Source organism: Anas acuta, chromosome Z (genome assembly GCF_963932015.1).
Source record: "Anas acuta chromosome Z, bAnaAcu1.1, whole genome shotgun sequence".
Lineage (NCBI taxonomy): Eukaryota > Metazoa > Chordata > Aves > Anseriformes > Anatidae > Anas > Anas acuta.
Genome location: NC_089017.1, coordinates 8,477,866 through 8,499,896, shown reverse-complemented (window position 1 = coordinate 8,499,896; position 22,031 = coordinate 8,477,866). Strand labels below are relative to the sequence as shown.

Genomic DNA, 22,031 nt, shown 5'->3' with positions numbered 1-22,031 from the left:
CATCAGTGCCACATAAAAATGAGAATAGTACCTAGTCTTCCTTGAACATCGTACTTACTAGAGTCCCCTCCATATTATCTGTATCCACTTAGATTTTGTCCAGTCTTCTACAATTGCTTAAGGAAATTGGCCGCTAGCGTGTTAACTCATTTAATTCCAGATCGTAAGAGTTGTGGTGTGGTTTTTTTAAAGCAATTAATGGTATATTTGGAACTCTGATTAAACTACTGAATTTATTTATTTTATCAGGGATTACTTAGCTAATTTCCAAGATCCTTTAAGCTTATCTGACACGTGGCACTGAATTTTACATACCAGTTTTGGGAAAGAACTTGATTGCCTGGAATGCAAAGAAATTCAATTTTAGTACTGGTTTTGACCTACAACCAAATTCAAACATATTGGAGAAATGTGTGCTGTTTAGATAAAGTTTTAATTGTTTCACAGAATTCTTAACTATGATTGACATGCTAAGAACAGTGGCTATCTATAGCACATCAATGACATCACTTTCCAAGCCTGATAGTGTGGAATAATTGCAATGTGGGCAGGAGGAGAGGCAAGGCATAAGAATGTAAAATTAAATAGGACTTAAAGAAGACAGCAGGGACGGAGAGGACAGGTGCTAGGAGCCAGAATGAGAACGAAAGAAAGGTGTGGGGGAAACACTAGAAAGCTCTGTAATCACTGAAATATACTCTTATGGGAAGTAAATGTATTTTTCCCAAGTCTATTGTTTGCTTGTTTGTTTTAATAATTGGCAGTCATATATACCATTTTGAAATGTAGTGTCAAAGCATGTTCTTTTATTTTGCTTCAGTGACAGGTCAATGTGGAAGACGGCACCATTCTTCTGCCACTGCTCACTCTACTTGTTCACAGGGTAGAGAACTGTAATGTGAAATTTAGATTCTGATATTGTGGATAACCCATGCGGTGGGTCAGAACAGTGCTGACAGTATTTTGAAAACACCTTGAAACTTTGCATGTGAAACTGCATTAAGATAATGTTAGTGTTACAAGGCCAGGCCTCTTGTGTTCTCCCTGTTGAAAGACTAGTCAGACATTTGCATGCTACTTTTCTTGCAAGATTATGCTTTGCTTGGCACACAGGAGAATGTGCTTTCAGAACTGGGATTGGTCAGTGAAAGACTTGATCTTTTGCACTTCAGTATGTTGCAAAGTTGAGAGAACTGTAGTGAATGAGGCAAGAAGGACTGATTATTTGATACAAACCAGTTTTTAAGGTTGAGTTTTGCTGCCCTTTCCACGCTGTATCATCTTACATGCTGCTGGCACCTGGACATTTTTGTAGGCGACCACATGTGCTCATCATACTTTATAGTCTTAAGTTAAGTACTAATTCACAGAAGAGCTGAAAATCCTCAGCTGAAGTTAAGTCCAGGCTCACTTGGAGAAAAACAGACTGTTGTGGTTTAACCCAGCCAGCAGCTAAACACCACACAGCTGTTCTCTCACCCTTCCCCCTCCCTCTCTGGGATGGGGGAGAGAAATGGGAAAGTGAAGCTTTTAGAGTTGAGATAAAGACAGTTTATTAAGACAGGAAAATAATAATAACAATAATGATGATAATAGTAGTACTAATAATAATGTGTACAAAACAGGTGATGCACAATGCAATTGCTCACCACCCATTGACCGATGCCCAGCCTAACCCTGAGCAGCCGGCCCCCCCACCCTGGCTAGCCACCCCTATATATTGTTCAGCATGACCCCAGATGGTATGGAATACCCTTTTGGCCAGCTTGAGTCAGCTGTCCTGGGTCTGTCCTCTCCCAGCTCCTGCTGCACCCCCAGCCTGCCCACTGGCAGGACAGAGTGAGAAGCTGAGACATCCTTGGCTTGGTGTAAGCACTGCTCTGCAAAAATTAAAACATCAGCATGTTGTCAGCACTCTTCTCATCCTAATCCAAAACATAGCACCCTACCAGCTACTAGGAAGAAAATTAACTCTGTCCTAACTGAAACCAGGACACAGACTCAGGACATTTCAAACCGAGTGTTCCAATCAGTGTTGCTGTAGTGTGTGTCCAGCAGCAATACATAAGAAGTAAAACTTTTACTACTAATAATAGTTTGTTCCAGTTTCGTGTTTCAAAGTTAAAACTGGTATTCTTTGAAAATACCTAACTGACCCAAAGTGAACACTTAGAGAGTAGGTGGCTGTATCAGGAACAAGAGCTGTCAGAAGACAAGGAACAGGAAGAAGCATGTGGATAATCATTGCAGGGAACTGATGGTGTGAAACACATAATACATGAATGCTGAAAGCAAAAATGCTTAATAACTGCTGTTAAAAGAATCGTATCTGTTTGGTTAATTTACAGAGTGTTGTGTTCAACAGAAATTAATGAGATTTTTTATTTACCTGTAATTAAAAGCTGTTGGAATGTGTAAAGGCTGTGTTTTCTAACTTTAAAGGACATGGTTTGACAACTTTGCTGCTTTTGCATAGGGTTTTTGTAGATTGTATTTTTCAAAACAAACAAAAAAAATATTTTTCTTCGTTTCCTTTTTAGTTTCCCAGTTGGCTGTTGATACTCCATATCCTAATCCTAGCTTTTTGACAACACATGGGCAAGGTAACTACTCTTTCTCTGTTAGAGGAATGGAGGTTTTTTTTCAACTAGGCTTTTTCTTCTTTATTTTCATCCAAAATAAATGGAGTAATATTTGCCTACCTTTATCCTAGCTTTACAGTCTCCTGGTATGTCAACCCCCATGTTTCCTTCTGGAAATTCCATGTCTCACCCTGGTACATCTATTAGCGGTATGATGGGTCCGGAGATAGTATTTTCTGGAAGACACAATGGCATCTGCATATACTTTGCTCGGATTATAGGGTGAGGTGTTCATGTACAAAATTTTCATCCAGATCTTTAGACCTTGAATCAAAAACATTCCTATTTCTTCAAGAAATTCTATGTAGAAAATGTGCAAACTTGTGATACTTGTGGCTTTTAACACAATTCTGGTTTCTATTGCAGAAATATTTGGGATGGCAGTATAGTGGTGGAGCGAGTTTTCAAAAGTGGCAATCGAGAAGTTGTTGCAGTACGTAAAAGTTTGTTGTACTTTTAAAGGTTCCTTTCAGAATATCTCTGAAGCCCTTTATACACTTATTCCCAATTAAAAACTGATAAGGGAAAAAAAAAAGCAAAAAACACAATTCTCATTGTAATGTGTTTTGTTTTTTTTTAATTATATTTAAGTGCTTAGCTATGAATTAATTATAAGTTAAAATCTTTTTAAGTTACTATTTTGAATGTTATCTGTTATCAGTTGTCAATGGCCAGTTTCTTCTGTGTTTAGTGATTTCACTTCCATTGTTTCTGCATACCCCATCCAGACAATTCCTAAATATGAAATGATTTGGTAGATTAGAATTATCATTGCAGTTATATAAGTACGTAAGACAGTTTTCCAGCATTTTCCTCACTAATACCTTTGCATTTCATTTTTTGTTCGTGACCAAAACAACAAAATGTTTTCTGACTCTGAATGTTAATATAATCCTGAACTGAATAATTTCAGCAGTGCAAAATTAACTGCTACATAAACCTTCCTCCTCCAGTTACAAGGCAACTGGGAGAGGCAGGAACACCCTGGCAGTTACACTTTGTCTTAGTGATGCTCAGTCATTGTGATTTGGAGTTGGAAATGGTAAAACACATCTGATTTGGCTATCAGAGAGTCAAAGAAAGTAGTGTCTAATGTTGTATGTCTTAGGAGGACTACTTTCTTTTCACACTTTCCACCCCTCCCTAAGAAGTGTGGTATAACTGATATGGTGTTATAGTGATAGCATTACTATTGTGGAGCTTATTTGTTGCACCCTCTTTGCATTTGTCTTTTTAGTGGCTTTAGCTTAAAATTATAAACTTCCAGAAAAATGTGTTGGAATGTCTAAGCCTTCTGTAATGAAAATTGCTGTCTGTTGCAGGTAGAAAGCAGTGTTCCATCTCATGTGTTGGAATGCGTACTACAAGAACTCAAAGGTTTACAAGAATTTCTGGATAGAAATTCTCAGTTTGCTACAGTAGGAGCTCTTGGAAACCCAAGGTATGTGTGTTATGCTATTCATATTTAACATTCAGCTCTTGAAAATTAATCCATGCACATCTGTTTGTGGAGTTGAAGTCTATATGGTCTTCAGCTTCAACTATTCAGATGCTAAAAACAACGTGTTGGATTTCATCTGTAAAATATTCAGTATTTGTCATCAAATTAGCATCTGTCTATTTTGGAATTGCAGTTTCAGCACACCAGCTAATCTCCAACAGAGGCTCCTGGGTTTCATGAGGCCTGATGGTGGAAGCTCTCAGCAAGTGCAACAAGAACTCCAAAGAAAATATCATGGTATGCAATTACTTTTAAATTAGCAGCATAAGGGAATTGTGCATCTGGATGTTGAAGGGCTGTAGAACCTTTCCTATGAAGACAGGCTGAGAGAGTTTGGGTTGTTCAGCCTGGAGAAGAGAAAGGTCTGGAGGGACCTTGTTGCAGCCTTCCAGTACCTAAAAAGGGCCTAGAAGAAAGTTGGGGAGGGACTCTTTCTCAGGGAGTGGAGTGATAGGACAAGGGGGAATGGCTTTAAACTAAAAGAGGGCAGATTTAGATTAAACATTAGGAAGAAATTATTTCCTTTGAAGGAAGTGATGCACAGGCTGCCCAGAGAAGCTGTGGATGCCCCATCCCTGGAAGTGCTCAAGGCCAGGCTGCATGGGGCTTTGGGCAACCTGGGATGATGGGAGGTGTCCCTGCCTATGTCAGGAGGGTTGGAGTTAGTAGTTGTTCTTTAAGGTCCTTTTCAAAACAAACCATTCTATGATCCAATGAAAAATAAAGACATAAATTGTTGCAATTATGTTCTACCCATGTAGTAAGTACGCCCAATATATTATTTGAGTGAATATAATACATCTTGCTAGTTTTCAGTGTAGTCATTTCATTCAGACCTAAGCTTTAAAGACAGTGTACGGTGTTAACCAAAGATGTAATTATAATTGTTCTTTTTAAAAGCAAATGCAGGTAATCAACAAGAATAGAATATGCGTGATTTTGTTTTTATTTACTTTATATTCATTATAATACATATATAATAAATATTTATGAATAATCAGGTAAAACTTGATACTGATTATGGAAATCCATTGCACTCACATGAAGCCATACTATTCAGAAAAGACTCCTAGTTGGCAATAAATGTTAACAGATGGTATTTGTTTAGGGGAAATGTTTACAAGGCACTTTCCTCCAAAGAGCTAAAAACTAAAAAGCAGCAATCAAGAATGGAGGAGAAGAAAAATTGGAAATTTAAGAGACTGTTTTTGTAAAACCTCAAAAATCAACATAATAATTCAAAACATGTAAAACATAGTTATTTATTGACATTCTCTTGCTTTTTCAGCTGAGGCACAGTTAACTGAGAAAACTTCACTTCAAGGCATCCAGCAGCTTGTTCGCAAAACCTGTCAGGCACTGGCTTTATGGAAGTTGCTGTGTGAGCACCAATTTAATGTTGTTGTGGGTGAGCTTCAGAAGGTATGATCTGAATTACCTGACTTTAATTCTTACATATTTAATAAGCCTGAATTTCTTTTTGTTATATTAATACTCCTAAAGGGGTATTACTTATTGTGGGGCAGATTATGAATTTTAAACTGCATATAGATTTTTATTCAGGTTGCAAGTGTTTATTTTTAAAAGACTTCTAGTAGTATTGATCTTATAACTGGATGTGTCATTAACAGTAGATTTAATTTTACTTTTATTAAGCGTGTTTTAAAAATTGGTATGCTGAAACTTTGACCACATTCTGTAAGATGTGTACTGAAAGGAGTAGACTAATGTTGCCCAGCCTAGAGGAAATTGTTTACTTCACTGTTATTAGAGAGTTTTTTTTTGTTTATGGTGGAAAGCAATAGAGCTGTAGAGACTTCAGACCCTGCACTTACAAGTGCAGACGTCTAGAATGTGTCACAGAACAGCTGATTTTGGAAGGATCACTTGGAGATCATCTGGTCTGCCTCCTGCTGCTCAAAGGAGAGTCAACTCTAAAGCAGGTTGCCAATGTCTAGTCAGGTCTTGACTAGACGTCTCCAAGGACAGAAACTCCACAACCTTTCTTGACAACCTGTTCTAGTGTTCAGACACCCTAACAGCAAAATAACAATAACAAGAATAATATATCAAGGAGTTATTTCCTGTGTTTTAACTTCTGTCCATTTTATGTTGTCTTGTTACTGGGTACCACTGAGAAAAATCTGGCTCTGTCTTATTTACACCTTTCTACCAATTATTTACAAGTATTAGGAAGATTCCCCCTCCTCCCATCCCAAGCCTTCTTTTCTCCAGGCTAAACAAGTTCTTTCAGTCTTTCCTTGTTTGTAAGGAAGGAAACTTAAAGAACTATGGGTACTACTACTCTGTACCCTCTGCTAATCTTGGATTTGCATCTGTTAATTATATGAAAATTTGGCATTCTGTTCTAGCACTTCACAGAATTTATTATTTTAAAATTTGTATTCTTTATCACTGAAAAGAACAATTTTTAAATGTTATAAATGCCCAAATGGTGAAGCTTTTCACATTGTCATCTTGGGAGATAACATGATTTTTCACAGGCAGCTTTTCTCTTGAGATGGACAAGGAAAGGAGTTAACTAATTGTTTAACAAGTAAAACCTTTTTCTCTCCCTACAATAGTTTTAGAGTTTTTGTAATAGCATTTTATTTTAATCCAGTGGTCATCAATAGACACTACTGTCAGCTAGCTCTATATGAGCAAATGTTCCTAATAATTCTAGAAAGATGAACAACTTTCTATGTAACTTAATATTAAAAAGCAGAAAGATGTTTTTTATAAAGCTTTATAAACTTCTAAAAAACATTATAAACTTTTTTAAAACTTCCTTCTCATTCTACATCTGTTGTTTTCATCTATGACCGTACTCAGATGGTTCCTGTTATTAAAAACCATGATGTACTCATTTTATAGCATTCTGACAGTGCCCTGTGAAGTACAGGAAAAACTGCTTATTCCTTTCTCACAGAGAACTGAAACAGAAGTGACACGCAGTGTAGGTAACAGGAAGATGTATAGTTTTCACTGTCCTTTGGCATTTGAGAATCTAGTACTTGTCACTGATAGTGCTTTCCTCTCGAATACTTTCCATTTTGCTAAATAAGATGTATATATGTGCTGCCTATACTTCAGTCGTTGGAGCTTTGCATGTGTTTATTTTCTGGAAGCAGTTAACTTTGCTGTGACATTTTGTGTCCAAAACATTGTGCCCAAAGAAGGGCAACAAAACTGGTGAAGGGAAAGCTTGACAACAAGTTTTATGAGGAGTGGCTGAGTGAGCTGGGGTTTTTTAGCTTAGAGAAAAGAAGGCTCAGGAGAGGCCTTACTGTACTTTACAATTACCTTAAAGCGGTTGTAGTGAGGTGGGACTCAAGCATTTCTCCCAAGCACCAAGTGAAAACATGAGGGGAAATGGCCACAAGTGGTGCCAGGGGAGATTTAGGTTGGATACTAATTATTATTTCTTAACTGAAAGAGTTGTGGGGCATTGGGATATGCTGCTTAGGTAGTGGTTGAGTCACCATCCCTGGAGGTCATCAGGAAACATGTAGAACCTAGTAGCTTGATTTAGTGGTGGACTACTAGGCTAGAGGTTGGACTAGATGATCTTAGAGGTCTTTTCCAGCCTGAATGATTCAATCATTCTGTGATTTTTACTTTCAGTAAAAACTTTGAGCTAATAAAATTCTGTCTGTCTTCAGGAACTTCAAGAACATCTAAAGATTACTGCTTTCAAAGACTTGGTAATTAGAGACAGAGAGTTGACTGGAGCACTCATCGCTTCTCTTATAAACTGTTATATCAGAGATAATGCTGCTGTGGATGGCATCAGTGCCCATCTGCAAGACATCTGTCCTCTTCTGTATAGCACTGATGATGCTGTCTGTTCCAAGGTAAGTTCACTTCCAGATTTTATAGCACCAAAACACAGCATTAGAGTGTATTAGAGTGCAAATGCACCATGGGATCAAGTGAATCTTCAGCACGTTGGCTGACAACACCAAGCTGTGTGATCACTCTGTGGTCAACATGCTGAAGGGAAAGTATGCCATCTGGAGGGACCTTGATAGTCTTGAGAAATGGGTCCCTGCAAACCTTATGAAGTTCAACACATCTAAGTACAAGGCCCTGAATATGGGTTGAGGCATTATGGCTATTTTCAGCTGACAAGAGGAGGTTTTTTCTGAGATGATTATTCTATTGTTTCAGCTGTGAAGCTTGACATAATAACCCGTTAACTCACTTGATTTGAATAATTTTCATTTTCCCATCATTTATCTGTAGGCAAATGAACTGCTTCAGCGATCTAGACAGGCTCAAAACAAACTGGAAAAAGAGAAGATGCTAAGAGAGTCACTGAAAGAGTACCAAAAGATTAGCAATCAAGTAGACCTTGCTAATGTTTGTGCGCAATATAGGCAAGGTAAGAGGAATCACTGATCTTTTTCTGCTAAGCAGTTTCTGTTATATCATTTTGTGCCATCCTTCTGTTTTGTTTTGTTTTCTGACTTCTAACTGATCTTACAGTGATGTTTTGCTATAAACAGTTTCATAATAACTCTCACAATAAACATGTATCAACCTGTTCTTGTTTAAAGCCTTTCTAGATTTCACCAGCAAACAAAAATAAACACTTCTGTATGAAAGTATTCCTATCCACTTCCTCTATTCCACTTTCAATTTGTTCAATGCAGGTAGTAAAAATGTTTCTAGCAAAGTTGTTGGACTGAATGTAAATATAGGGTAAATGATAGTATTTTGCAGGGTGAGTCTTTATATAAAATGAGCTCTTTGAAAGATGGTTCTGAATCATACCTTGTGTAGCAGAAGCTAGTACATAATTTAAATGTAGATATAACTGTCGTAACAGTCAAGATTTCAGCCTTTGTTATACAAATATGTAATTTCAAACTTAGATATAATCCCAAAGGAATAGGTACTAAACTTTATAAGATACATACCAGAGGCAATAGGGTTTATTTTTTCTTGCTTGATAAAATGAGTAGTATTTGTTGTCACTTAAAATTTGTCATAAATTTGATACAACAGTGAACAATGTTATTTGTGGGTTTTGTTTGTTTGTTTTTAATTTTTATTTATTTATAGTGCGTTTCTATGAGGGAGTAGTAGAACTGTCTCTTACTGCTGCTGAGAAGAAAGATCCCCAAGGTCTTGGCCTTCATTTCTATAAAAATGGAGAACCAGAAGAGGATGTTGTTGGACTCCAAGCTTTTCAAGAGAGGCAAGTTTTCATTTTATGTTGTTAGCTTTATGTGGGGTACTTGATTTCAAGTGCCTGGAAAAGTAGCCTTTTGGGGAAGATGTGGAGGGTAATGACAAACAAGCATTTTAAAATAACAGACACAATGTAGAGGGTTTTGCCCAATGTACTTTCCTAGAATATAATTAATATGGCACCAACTTAATATGGAACAGAGGGTGAACTGAAATACACAGAAAATATTGTGATCTGGACAATACAGAATTATTTGTTAGAAAGATAACTGTGAATAAACTAGATTTATTAAATTAGCTGATAATACTACCTGACCTTTTTTAATTTTAGCTTTTAATTTTAGTAATAATGCCTACTAAGGTATAAAATAAAAAAGAAGTAGAACTTCATAGATAGTTACAATGAAAATTATTAGGCTTTTTTGTTTTGCTCTATTTACAGACTTAACAGCTACAAGTGTATCACTGACACCCTTCAGGAGTTAGTGAATCAAAGTAAAGCTGCTCCCCAGTCTCCCAGCGTACCCAAAAAGCCAGGTCCTCCAGTGCTGTCGTCTGACCCCAACATGCTAAGCAATGAAGAAGCAGGACACCATGTAAGAAATCTGACTACAATCAGTGATTACACTCAGAAAAGTGTGATTATAAGTGGTGTAGAAATTTAAAAAAAATAATTAAATAAAAAAGGACATTTGGAAAAGATTAGCAAAACAGATAAAAGTTAAGGTTTGTCATGAATTGGCTTCTTTGTGGTGTGTTAATAAAAACGATGACATACCACAGGAAACTGAATAACTAAAGATTGACATGTACATATTCAGTACTTTATATATTGTAACCTCTTCTGGAATAATGGTTTTGGTCTTTCTTTCCCCTTAGTTTGAACAAATGCTAAAGCTAGCTCAACGTTCAACGGATGAACTGTTTAGTATTGCACTTTACAACTGGTTGATACAAGTTGATTTGGCTGACAAACTATTACAGGTGAGCTCATCTGTATTCAAGGAAATAATTTTTTGGAGGGTTCCACTGGACTAGAAGAGTTAATTGTAATAATGCTGATGTTTTAAAAGAGAGGAGAGAGCAGGCATATAATTGTTGTCTTTTTGACCTTTGTAGGTGACTGCCCCCTTTTTGGAACCCTACCTTGTGCGGATGACCAAGATTGACCAAAACAAAGTCCGTTATATGGATTTACTGTGGAGATACTTTGAAAAGAACAGAAATTTCAGTAATGCAGCCCGAGTCTTGGCTAAATTGGCTGACCTACATAGGTATGGATTATATGTGACTTAAAAAAAAAAAAAATCTTAATACATAGGTATTTTAAGAAAAGGCCAATGCCCAAGGCATTTGCTGAAGAAAAAAAATAAAAGTGAATGAATGGAATATGTTAGTTTTCAATACTGGGCATTCTTGAAAAAAAATGAAATGTGTATTTTATGTATTATGCATAAGCTTGCAATAGAATTCCTCTTGTAAGTACAGTTTATGAAGTGGTCATTTCTGATACAGAACTTTATAATGTGTTTGTGTAACTGTAGAGCAGCTGATTGAGAAGTGCACTGTAATGTGCATGCACAAGGAAGCGGTTACATAGTTTGGGTATAATGTTTCACATGACTTAATAAAATCCAGGAGAAGATACTAGCTAATTTCCAGGGTCTAATTAGAGTATGACAAACTCTTACGTATATATAATTATACTTGATATATAATTATACTTGATACCCATTTTACACAGTAAATATTTGTTTTGCAGCACAGAAATTTCTCTACAGCAGCGTCTTGAATACATTGCACGTGCTATTTTGAGTGCCAAAAGTTCCACTACCATATCTTCTATAGCTGCAGATGGTGAATTCCTACATGAACTTGAAGAAAAAATGGAAGTAAGAAAAAGTACTTATTTAAGCTGCATTGTGTCTGTATTACTGCACTTGGTTCACACATTGCACGTGGCATTTTTATTACCAAATCTGTAGAAAGAGTTTTCAATATTTTAAGTTATGCAGTTGATGCTCTGGAATGTAAGGCAGTAATGCATCTACGTTTAAATAACGTAATGCTAATACTGGGTATATTCCTAAGATTTGATTAAATTAATCCAAGCTTGACATTGTTTTTACCCAAGGTTGCAAGGATTCAGCTTCAAATACAAGAAACATTACAACGGCAATATTCCCATCATTCTTCAGTGCAAGATGCAGTCTCCCAGCTTGATGCTGAGCTGATGGATATAACCAAGGTGGTTAGAAATTTCTCTGTATTAAATGTCAATTTATTACATTTGGGGATTAAGGGGGCATGCACTGCAAAGAATGATCTGATGTTGACTATAAAAACTGATAGACTGTTTAGCATTCCTTGTCTCAGAGTGTTTATGTTAGCCTAGACTGTCTTCTTCTGTGCTTTGATATTCCTTCAGTCTTCAGTACTTTGATTTCTTCTTTGTGTTGATCTTCTTTCTTAAGTTTCTTAGATTTCTTGATTTGGAGCGTCACGTTAGAAAATTATCAGCATTAATTATAGCCTCATATAAAAAAATGGGGATTATATTTAAGAAGTTAAACTAAATATATTAAATAAAAATCATTTTCATGTCGTATTTGACAACAACTACTTGCAGTGCACCATTTATAGTCTGATATCTACTGTGTAAAGAAAAAATTATTTTAAAAATCTATTCTTCATTCTATTTGAAATGCCAAACCTGGTCATTTTTCTTTCAGCTATATGGAGAATTTGCTGACCCTTTCAAGCTCTCAGAGTGTAAGCTTGCAATTATACACTGTGCAGGTCATTCTGATCCTATCTTGGTGCAAACTCTCTGGCAAGAAATCATTGAGAAAGGTAAGTTTAAATGGACTAAGATTGGTTCAAACTAGAAGTGTAGGGAAACTGTATAATTAAAGCTTTTATGTGTTGCTACTGGTAATGCTGTTCAGGTGTGGTGCATCTTTTCTGGAATATTCTGTAACATATTTGGTAGATGTAATTGATGAGCAATTCATTAAAGTTTATAACTTTGGTTTGTTTGCCTAAAGGAGAAAGTCTATCCTGACAATGACTAAAGAGTCTTAAAGGAGTTCAGGGCTTTTATATCACTTACAGCAGCGGAAGCGTAAGGATTTTTGCCCATTTCTAGAGAAGCAGAGTACTGGGCACATCTCAACAAGTCTAGCCACTCGGTTGTGATAATTTGTCTCAACCTTTATCATGAGTGTGCAATTCACTCTCCTGTTTTTTTTATTCTGTTTTGTGCACAAGATTGCCAGTGTGCAAACAACATTGGCAGTGATTTGAGAAAAAAAAATAAATTGTAGGTTTGGGTTTTGTTTAGTTTTTGGTGATGGTATTTTACTGTGGTTTTTTTGTAGTTTTTTTTTAGTAGACTTACTTGTATGCAACTTCAGGGAAGCAAAAATCTGCGAATATACATGTATGTGCATGTTTACTAGAAAGGGCTGTATTTTCACGTTGATCTGTTGACTTAGTGCTGACATACATAGCATATGATTTTTAAGGTGTTAGTAGTAAATTTAAGTATCTCAGTGTAGTTGTGTGTAAATTTGGAACTTTTTTTCTGAAGTTGCTTTTTAAATGATTTTTTTTTCTCTTTCAGAGTTGAGCGATAGTGTGTCTCTGAGCCCTGCTGACAGAATGCAAGCGCTTAGTCTAAAGATGGTATTGCTTGGAAAAATATATGCTGGCACACCTCGTTACTTTCCTTTAGGCAAGTAGTTTAGCTTGCATAGTCAATAAATGCATGCATTATTTGTCTGCATCTCGCATTTCTTTCCAGCATCTTTAAAAAGGTTCTAACCTATGAAATGTCTGTCTCTTTAAAAAACGTATAAAAGGAAAAAAAAATGATAATTTTATCTCCTCCAATGCTTGTGATACTACATAATTGCTGTAGTTTCTTGTGAAATTTTTCATTATAACTGGACCAACGTATTACTTCAGCCACCAGTAGTAATGGAGTTGATCTTGTGGTATACCTGGGTGGTGCTTTTCCTTTTTGTCCAAGAAATTAGTAACAAAAGCATTGTTCGTGTAACTTGCTCACTGACTTTGACAAGGGACTTAGGAGAGGAAAGCAGAAGCAGAAATAAAATTAATAATTGCCTCAAATCTTGTAAATGTGTTATAATTGTGTGTTTACAAAATCATTATGGCTTTTACAGATGCAGTTCCTAGAATTTATCTAGGGATTTAGCCAGAATATACAGATCCACCTTGAATTGAAAGTAAATGAAGCCTAAAAGGCAGCAACAGTTGCTTTTGGGTAGCTGTGCAAATCACAAAGTAGTTAAGTTTGTATTGAAGTACAAAGTAAAAATACAGTTTTACGCATGTAATAAGATTAATGGAAACACATTTATCCGTTGTCTATTAAAGCATCCACTGCTGCCTACAGGGGCACATTCAAAAACAGAATTCAGTAGTTCTCTGTATCCTTTTGGACCTTCTGCTTTGGAGATGCTCGAACATTCTGACAATGTGGTATTATGTAAAAATCTGGAAAATATTTTCTAAAGGAACATTGGTCCTGCAATAATACTAAAATATTGTTATTGACACATGATGAAGATGCTGTAGTGTTGCAGGTAGAGCTGGTAAGTCTAGCAAATGAAACAATACTGTGTTTTGTGCTGAAACAAAAGTTGGTGTACTTTTCTTAACAGAGTTCCATAGCGGAACTGTAATAAGGTGTCTGCATAATCCCTGTCATGCATTGCTGATAGCTTAATACCGTCTTTGGAGATAGTTACATTTAGCATATCCTTTCCCCTGTGCAGCCTGGGAGAAACTGTTGCATCCGCTTCACAAGTGAAAAGTGCCAACAAAGGTGTAGAAGACAGAAAATCAAATTTAGAGCTAATAATTAGAGCTAATAAATCACTTTCAAATGACCTTCTTTGCTAGACTGCTAGACAAGTTGGAATCTAAACATCCCATTTTGTTTTTCCTCCAGATTTTTTAGTGCAGTTTCTAGAGCAACAGGTCTGTGCTTTGAACTGGGATGTAGGTTTTGTAACATATACCATGCAAGAAATTGGAGTGCCATTGCCGAGGCTGCTTGAAGTATATGACCAGTTGTTTAAAGCACGGGTAAGGAAAATAGTCACACACAGAACAAAAAGAAAAAAAAAAGGGGGGGGAAGGGAGAGAATTGTTTTCAACTACTATCAGAATTTTTGGCAGGAAAGGTAAATAAATGTAAAATTGGGATATATCTAAGTATCAACTTCATAGCTTTTTTTACTCTAAGACTTTTACTGCTGTTTTTTTTTTCCTGTTGATTTTATTCCCTTGAATTCTAAAGTGTGAGGAAAATTGTTTAGATCTTGTTAACCTTTTTACCTCACCTAAAGCTGATTTTGTATTAAGTAGGATTAGTATTGTTATCTTGCAGAAGGAACATCACATTTTACATTATTTACACTTATTATTTACACTTCTTTTACATTATTGTTACAACTACCAAAGCTGGCGATTTGTACACATCTGTTGATTCCTCTCCCCCCCCACCACCTTTTTTTTTAATTTTTCATTAATATGTATCTTAATATTTTGGAATTTATTTTTTAGGACCCATATTGGAATAGAATGAAAAAGCCTTTACACCTTTTGGAGTGTATTCACGTATTATTGTCAGGATATGTACAAGATCCAAGCAGAGTACTTATGAGGTAAGTGGGGCAGCTACATCCTAAGGAAGTAAAAAGTACGAAATATCCTAAAGCAGTGCACTTGAGCTGTTCTCATTTTTTTTTTTTTGAGGGGGTTGGGAAGGGGTAAAGAAACAAATAGCATTTGTTTCCGGGTAGTAATTACTGAGGTTCCTGATTTTAAACTAACCAGTAAAAACTTTAAGGTTTCTCCCTATGAACTGCCTCAACAAAGAGTTTTTTTCACTGAAAATTTGGGAGAAAAATACGGGATTATTTTGTAATTTTTTCAGGAGTATATTTTAAGAAGTAGTATAGACAAATTTGAGGGAATCTGGAAAAAGTGGGGAAAAGTGAGAATCTAGTCTCTTTTTTGTGAATGAGACAGTGAAATGTTTCATGAAGAAAGGCTAGAAGCACAAAGGTTTCTGAATTGTAGAAAAGAAAAGATAAATACACGTATAAATCTTCACAAATTGTTCTTAAGAGTTTGGTGATTAATCTCTCTCTAAGACCAAAACTCAGCTGAATCCAGAACAAGAAATCATTTAATTTGATATTAGTAAAAAAAAAAAAAAGGTAGCTAAAAGAATTGTTATATACTTGAAAAAGTTGTCTGTATATTATGGACTCTCTAGTGTTGGCAATTTTTATGAATAGACTATATAAACTTCAGTCAAAACTATACTGTCTCAGAAACAAGCAGCAGAACTAGGCAATGTCTTCATGTCTCTTCCAACATGATTACAGCAATTTATGGTTAGAAAATATACATGCAAATATCCTCTCTTCAAATACATGGTTTACTTCTGTCTTCCTTTTTTGGTTTTATGGTAAGCCAATTTAAGTATTCTAGCTTATTAGAACCTTAAGTGAATATTGTCTAATTTTAGTATCTAAATTAACGTTAATTTATGTGGATACTAGTCATTAAAAACAAAATAAATTAATATTAACTTAGGGATTAAAAATATTGATTTGCTATTAATATTTGGTATTAAAGTTACTGTATAAATTAATAATGCGTACATCTGTATTTATATCTAAGTATTCGAATATTTGTCAAGTAAATAATTCACTTCGTTATTCACTGTATCATGTTTTATCATATGTAATATCAGGTAAATTATAATGATTCATTTATTTTCCCATTACACCTCACTCACAAGCATTAGATTTAAATTTTTTTTTTTTTCTAATAAATAGTTAAATACTTAAAAGTAGCTGACGTATCTTGCAGATACATTATTGCATTAAAACCTGAGGCTTGCTCACTTTCTATTTCAGATAAATTCTAATATATAGAAACATATAAAGGAACTTGTTGTTATTCAATGTTTTATTCTGTTTTCTTTAAAGGCGACGATTCACAAATGTTTGCTTGGATGCTGTTAGTTGCTACCTGGTTGAACTTCAGTCTATGAGCCCAACGCTAACAGTGCAGACTACCATTGGGAATTTTAAATCACTACAGGCTAAATTAGAGCGGCTTCACTGATTGACTAACGTAATAAAAAAAAATTAGCTCAGATAAAAGGAACTATAAAATAAAAGTTCAGATGTCTGCACTGAATCTCTGGAAGAAAAAACAGAAAGAAATGTTGAGAAAGTTGCATCTCCTGCTGCAATTATCGATTGTGTGGTCTGTATTCCTGCTCATCTAAAGGTATCTACAAATTGTAGGATGTAAATGTGACAGATTGAGTTTCTTTTACTACTACCACTGTTTTTAATGATAGAACGCTCTTTTTGATACTGTTCAAATAAAGAACATTTTATGGTCTTTCCCTTCATAATTAAAAATATTTGGTAAATATTTTCCTTTTTCTTTACTTAACATAAAGGAATGGAGAAAAATAAGTGTTAGAATCTACTTTATTATCTGTTTCGCAAGTATCAAAACAAGACATGACAACTGTGGAAGGCAAGATGATGATAAAAGCACATGTTGGAAGAGTCATACTGTAAATATGGTCATATCAGGGAGTAGTGATGCAACCATAACTCCAGCTGTGTTATATTGACAAGTTTCAATAACAATGAGAATTGTTTCATAACTGTCACTTTCACTATGACCTATAAATAGTATGTTTGGAATTAAACTGCAGCAATTAGCAACCTGATTTATACTGAAAGAACAGTATTAAAAGCCCCTCAAATTATTTTCCCTATTCCATTTTAATAAATTGGTTGTATCTGTTACAGTCAAATAAAGAAGTCAAGAAGTGACTTCTGTCTACTTCCTATACTTGCATACAAGCCCTAAGTTGTGTATATTACTTAAAATGAGCAGTAGTTGTGCCTTATCCTGCCTACATGCTTCCCAATGTTTAAAATCTCATTCTACAATTACACGTATGTTTTGTCTGTTTTACTGCCATGCACTGTATATAGATGTCCAGTGCCGTAAACTGTGTATGCCATACACAAGAAAATAGTGGTTTACGCTGGACTCTAGTCTTCCTCAAATAAATTTTTTCATGCAAGTAAGTCATCAGGGAGTCTGGAGAGATTTTTCTTTGGGAAAAGAATCAAATACATGTATATTTGTACATGCATACACAGTAGGTTACCATAATTTTTCCAGGAAAATTACTAGTTGATACACTTAAGTGTTTCAAAAAAAAAAAAAAAGTATGGATTAGGGCATTTATTCACATGCAAGTTAACTACTTATGACCTTTACTACCAGACCTGATTATTATGCCCTAAAGTTTTGTTTAAAGTGCAGTTGTTAAATTTCTTTCCCTGTCAACTTCCAGCTATGCTCTGGTGGTTTTCCGTCAGAGGTTACATGGAGGAAAATACTATGTAAATTAGAGTAATTCTGTTTTTTACCTCTTGTTAGATCAAAATAAAGCTGAAATCTTAATATTGGCTTTTCTGTCAGCATTGAAATTCACTAGTGAAGTATTCAAAGAGAGGAAGTACATTCTGTCCTGGGAAAAAAAGGCATCTTTCCATATGAAACAGATGATATAGATGTTAGAAAATATTTTTTGCAGGTAGCTATGTTTCACACCAAGCAAATCTTATATCCTTACCTTGATCTAGTAATTGTAGTTCTGCTCTTATCGCATAAAATTGATGTTCAACAACTTCATGAAGTTCAACAAAGGCAAGTGCAGGGTCCCACACCAAGGGAAGAATAACCCCAAGCACCAGTGCAGGCTGGGATCTGACCAAAAGCTGCTGGAAAGCGGCTCTGAGAAGCAGTGGGGCTTCTGGTGAACAACAAGTTAACCACAAGCCAGCCATGTGTCCTTATGGCCAAGAAGGCCAATGGTATCCTAGGCTGCATTCAGAGGTGTTGCCAGCAGGTTGGGGGAGTAATTCTCCCCTCTACTCAGCCCTGTTGAGACCACATCTAAAGTATTGTGTCCAATTCTGGGCTCCCCAGTACAAGAGGGACATGGACCTTCCAGAGTCCAGCGAAGGGCTACTAAGATGATTAGGGGACTGGACCATCCCTCCTGTGAGGAGAGGTTGAGGCTCTTTAGCTTGGAGAAAAAAATGAGGGGAGTTTTCATCAATGCATGTACATGTAAATACCCAAAGGTAGGGTGTGTTCTAGTCAGATTCCAAGGGCTAAAGCTGGTTCAGCCCAGCAAGGATCAGACCAGAGCTCTATATATATATAACAAGAAAGCTTTATTATGAGCTATTTACATACATACCAACCCCAGGGTGATGACAAGGGTGCTGACAAGCATGGTGCTGTCCCCAGTGATACTTAGCCAGGTCGCAATCAGCATCCCATCAGTGTGGTAGGTGTCAACATCTTGCAGTTGTCCCCACAGAGGCAACATTGGCCTCGTTTGATGTTCCTGCCCCACCAACACAGAGCAACTTGTTCTGTTACATGTTTTGTCCTGCACGTTCCTGAACCCAGGGCAGCACACAATTAATGGTCGCAGCCTCAGGGGAGCAGTCAGCAACCCTTGATAGGCTGCTGAGATCCCACACAGCCGTATGGCCTGCATGGATGGCAGGATTGTCTCATGCCGGGTAGCTTGTGGCCTGGTGCCATATCACTGAGCAAGCAATATGCATCATTGCGAGGTCCGAGATTCACCTTGCTGGTCTTACAGCAGTGCCTGTTTCACACTGGAACAACCTTAACAGTTCTTGAACCTAATGCAGGGTGTCAAGGGGACGGGGCCAGACTCTGCTAGTGCCCAGCGAGAGGATGAGGGACAGGCACAAATTGAAGCACAGGAGGTTCCAGCTGAATACAAGAGGGCACTTCTTTACTGTGAGGGTGACGGAGCACTGGGACTGGTTGACCAAAGAGGTTGTGGAGTCTCCTCTGGAGATACACAAAACCTGCCTGGATGCCATCCTGCACAATGCGCTCCAGGTGATCCTGCTCAGCAAGGGGGTTGGAGTGGATCATCTCCAGAGTCCCTTCCAACCTCAACTCTTCTGTGATTCTTGATGGAGTTGGGGTGGTAAAGGGATGGTGACAAGGGACTTGCTTTGATGTGTTTTGAGGTACACGAGTCAGGCTGGGCAGGTGGACGATTTAAGGGAATCCAATACATTTCCCCAAGGTGACAAAACACAAAGTACAGGGGTTCTAACTCTTTATGTTGTATTTCACCTAGATTCCCATACTTGATCGGGAGCACTGGCTTGGCAAAGTGCCACCTCACTGCCGCCCCGAGCCGTCGCCACATGTGCAACGCCACTCCGGGCTCCCCCCAACCGGGGCTGAGGCGCCCCGGCCAGCTTTCTGTAGTCGCCGGACATTTCTCCGCTACGGAGCCCCAAACAACGAAGGAGATGAGCCGGTTGCCGCCATGTCGGCAGCCGGGGCGGTGCTGCCCGCTGGGCGGGCTCGGGCTCGGACCCGCGCCTGCGCCCTGCGCTGTCCCGGCACCGCCTCGGCCGTTGGCGGCGGGTGAGCGTGGCCGGCCCGGGGCTGGGGGCGGCTGAGGGGATGGGGGGGCGAGGGGGGACGCGGCTCTGGGGCTGCCTGGGGACAGCCTCAGGGCGCCGCCCCGGCTCCGCAGAGGGTCACCTGGGTGATGGGGTGTGCAGTGTGCTGGCCCCCCGGGTGTGAGGAGGCTCCGTGGTGGTTCTGGTCTCTTGCACAGAAGGGAAAACTTCATGGTTTTCCTCGCTGTCGGTCTTCTTGTTAGGGCTTTCAGCGAGGTGTTTTGTCGTGCGGCTTCTTTCTCTCGCTTCCTTCTGGAGTATGTAACCTGTGGGTAGCCAGTGAGCCATGTGAGTGAAAATAAGAGTGAGTAGGCAGTGAACTATAGTGTGTGTGAGTGCAAACAGCAGTTACTGTGGAGATGCAGGTAAGGATCGCCTCTGTTTGTGGTTAGCTGGCAGCTGCTGCAGTTAGGAGTCAGTGTCCTCGATCCTGATCCTCTGCCCACCCACAAATAATGAAAACTTTTTTTCCTTTTCTTTCAAATTCTTCTTAGGTACGTGAAAAGGCCATCATTACACATATATATTTTTAATTATGGTTACCTACTGGTTTTACGAGAATGGAGATTAAGTTAGATGTTCTCATCTCTACGTCTATCAAACAAAGGAAACCATGGACTCGCATCTCCTGGATTGGACAGGTAAGTATAAAGTACAGTTATTAAATAAAATTCTACAAAGAATAGATATATTTTGATTATATAACACTTTGTATCTCTGTCTACAGGGAGGAGGGTAAAAGGGAGTTGATTTGAAAATACCATGATTAACAGTTCCCGGAAAAAAAAAGTCATTCATTTGAATCTTCTTGGCTTGAGGCTGGAGCAATTCAAGACTGCTCAGATAAACAATAAAGAGTCAATCTTTCAAAACACCTTCCCTGTATTGATTTTTTTGTTTTGATGGTTTTAATTTTTCATAATTTTTTCCGTACATCATTGAAAATTGTGAACAATCCCCTGCTGCGTTTGTTGAAAGATGTGCTTTCTTAAGCCTTTTTGATAGGAGACTAGTTTGTTGTTGTTTTTTTTTTTCTTCTCTTATATGTTCTTCTTACATGTTTTGAGTTGAATTATGTAACTGTTTAAGGGCCATTCTTTCTACTGAAATATTGGCAAAAATCTGACTGAATTAGACATTACAACATGAGGTAACAGGTATCTACTGGGATATGTTGGCATGTGGTACAGCTGAGATACTTTGAGGAAATTATTAGTAATGACTATAAGTCTAATTTAATAAACTTGTGAACCAAATGCATCACTAGCATAGGGTGATGCTAGATATGATGTTGTACTGTAAAGCAATTATACAAGCACAAATGCAGGCTGGGTGGAGAAGAAATTGCAAGCAGCGCTGAGGATAGTTGATGAGGAGCTCAACGTGAGCTGTTAGTATGTGCTTTCTGCCCAGAAATCCAGCCATGTCCTGAGCTGTGTCAGAAGCAGCATGGCCAATTGCAAGGGAGGTGATTGTCCACCTCTGCTCTGCTCTCATGAGACCTCACTGGGAGTCCTGTATTCAGCTCTGGGGCCCCCAGCACAAGAAGGGTGTGGGGCTGTTAGAGCAGGTCCACAGGAGAGCTGTGAGGATGGTCAGAGGGCTGGAGCACCTCTCCTGTGCAGTCAGGCTGAGCGAGCTTGGGTTGTTCAGCCTGGAGAAGAGAAGGCTCCTGGGAGACCTTACAGTGGCCTTCCAGTACATAAAGGGGACCTGCAGGAAAGCTGAGGAGGTACTCTGTGTCAGGGAGTGGAGTGACAGGATAAGAGGGAACGGCTTTAAACTAAAAGAAGATAGATTAGACACTAGGCAGAAATTGTTTCCTGTGAGTGTGGTGAGGCACTGGCACAGGCTGCCCAAAGAATCTGTGATTGCCCCATCCCTGGAAGTGCTCAAGGCCAGGCCGTATGGGGCTTTGGGTACCCTGATGTGGTGGGAGGTGTCCCTTCCCACCAGAAGGGACATATTTTGTAACATATTTTCTTTCTTTCCCATCACTGTTTTTCTCTAAGAGTTTTTAGTGTCTGTCTGAATTACTTTGCAGGCTTACATAGAAAATGTAATGTTTTA

At 37.9% G+C, this 22,031-nt stretch overlaps 2 protein-coding genes across 6 annotated transcripts in view; both read left to right on the top strand.

The window, feature by feature from the left end:
- Positions 1-16,836, top strand: part of NUP155 (nucleoporin 155) — a 29,024-nt gene extending 12,188 nt beyond the window's left edge. The window contains exons 17-36 of one of the 2 annotated variants that reach the window (XM_068667965.1): positions 821-883; positions 2,541-2,603; positions 2,714-2,864; positions 3,009-3,075; positions 3,965-4,083; positions 4,277-4,380; positions 5,432-5,565; positions 7,809-8,000; positions 8,392-8,530; positions 9,214-9,349; positions 9,785-9,938; positions 10,222-10,326; positions 10,462-10,616; positions 11,105-11,234; positions 11,477-11,590; positions 12,075-12,195; positions 12,968-13,078; positions 14,324-14,460; positions 14,941-15,041; positions 16,380-16,836. In XM_068667965.1, the coding sequence (XP_068524066.1) occupies positions 821-883; positions 2,541-2,603; positions 2,714-2,864; positions 3,009-3,075; positions 3,965-4,083; positions 4,277-4,380; positions 5,432-5,565; positions 7,809-8,000; positions 8,392-8,530; positions 9,214-9,349; positions 9,785-9,938; positions 10,222-10,326; positions 10,462-10,616; positions 11,105-11,234; positions 11,477-11,590; positions 12,075-12,195; positions 12,968-13,078; positions 14,324-14,460; positions 14,941-15,041; positions 16,380-16,518 (2,435 nt within the window). In that variant the 3' untranslated portion in view covers positions 16,519-16,836. The remainder of the gene's footprint in view (positions 1-820; positions 884-2,540; positions 2,604-2,713; positions 2,865-3,008; positions 3,076-3,964; positions 4,084-4,276; positions 4,381-5,431; positions 5,566-7,808; positions 8,001-8,391; positions 8,531-9,213; positions 9,350-9,784; positions 9,939-10,221; positions 10,327-10,461; positions 10,617-11,104; positions 11,235-11,476; positions 11,591-12,074; positions 12,196-12,967; positions 13,079-14,323; positions 14,461-14,940; positions 15,042-16,379) is intronic. The other variant, XM_068667966.1, reaches the window with a different exon arrangement.
- A 2,939-nt stretch (positions 16,837-19,775) lies between these two features.
- CPLANE1 (ciliogenesis and planar polarity effector complex subunit 1) overlaps positions 19,776-22,031 on the top strand; it is a 57,111-nt gene continuing 54,855 nt past the window's right edge. For 3 of the 4 annotated variants that reach the window (XM_068667963.1, XM_068667962.1, XM_068667960.1), the window contains exons 1-2: positions 19,776-19,923; positions 20,456-20,602. In XM_068667963.1, the coding sequence (XP_068524064.1) occupies positions 20,522-20,602 (81 nt within the window). In that variant the 5' untranslated portion in view covers positions 19,776-19,923; positions 20,456-20,521. Of the gene's footprint in view, positions 19,924-19,965; positions 20,327-20,455; positions 20,603-22,031 lie in introns of those variants that run through there. The other variant, XM_068667961.1, reaches the window with a different exon arrangement.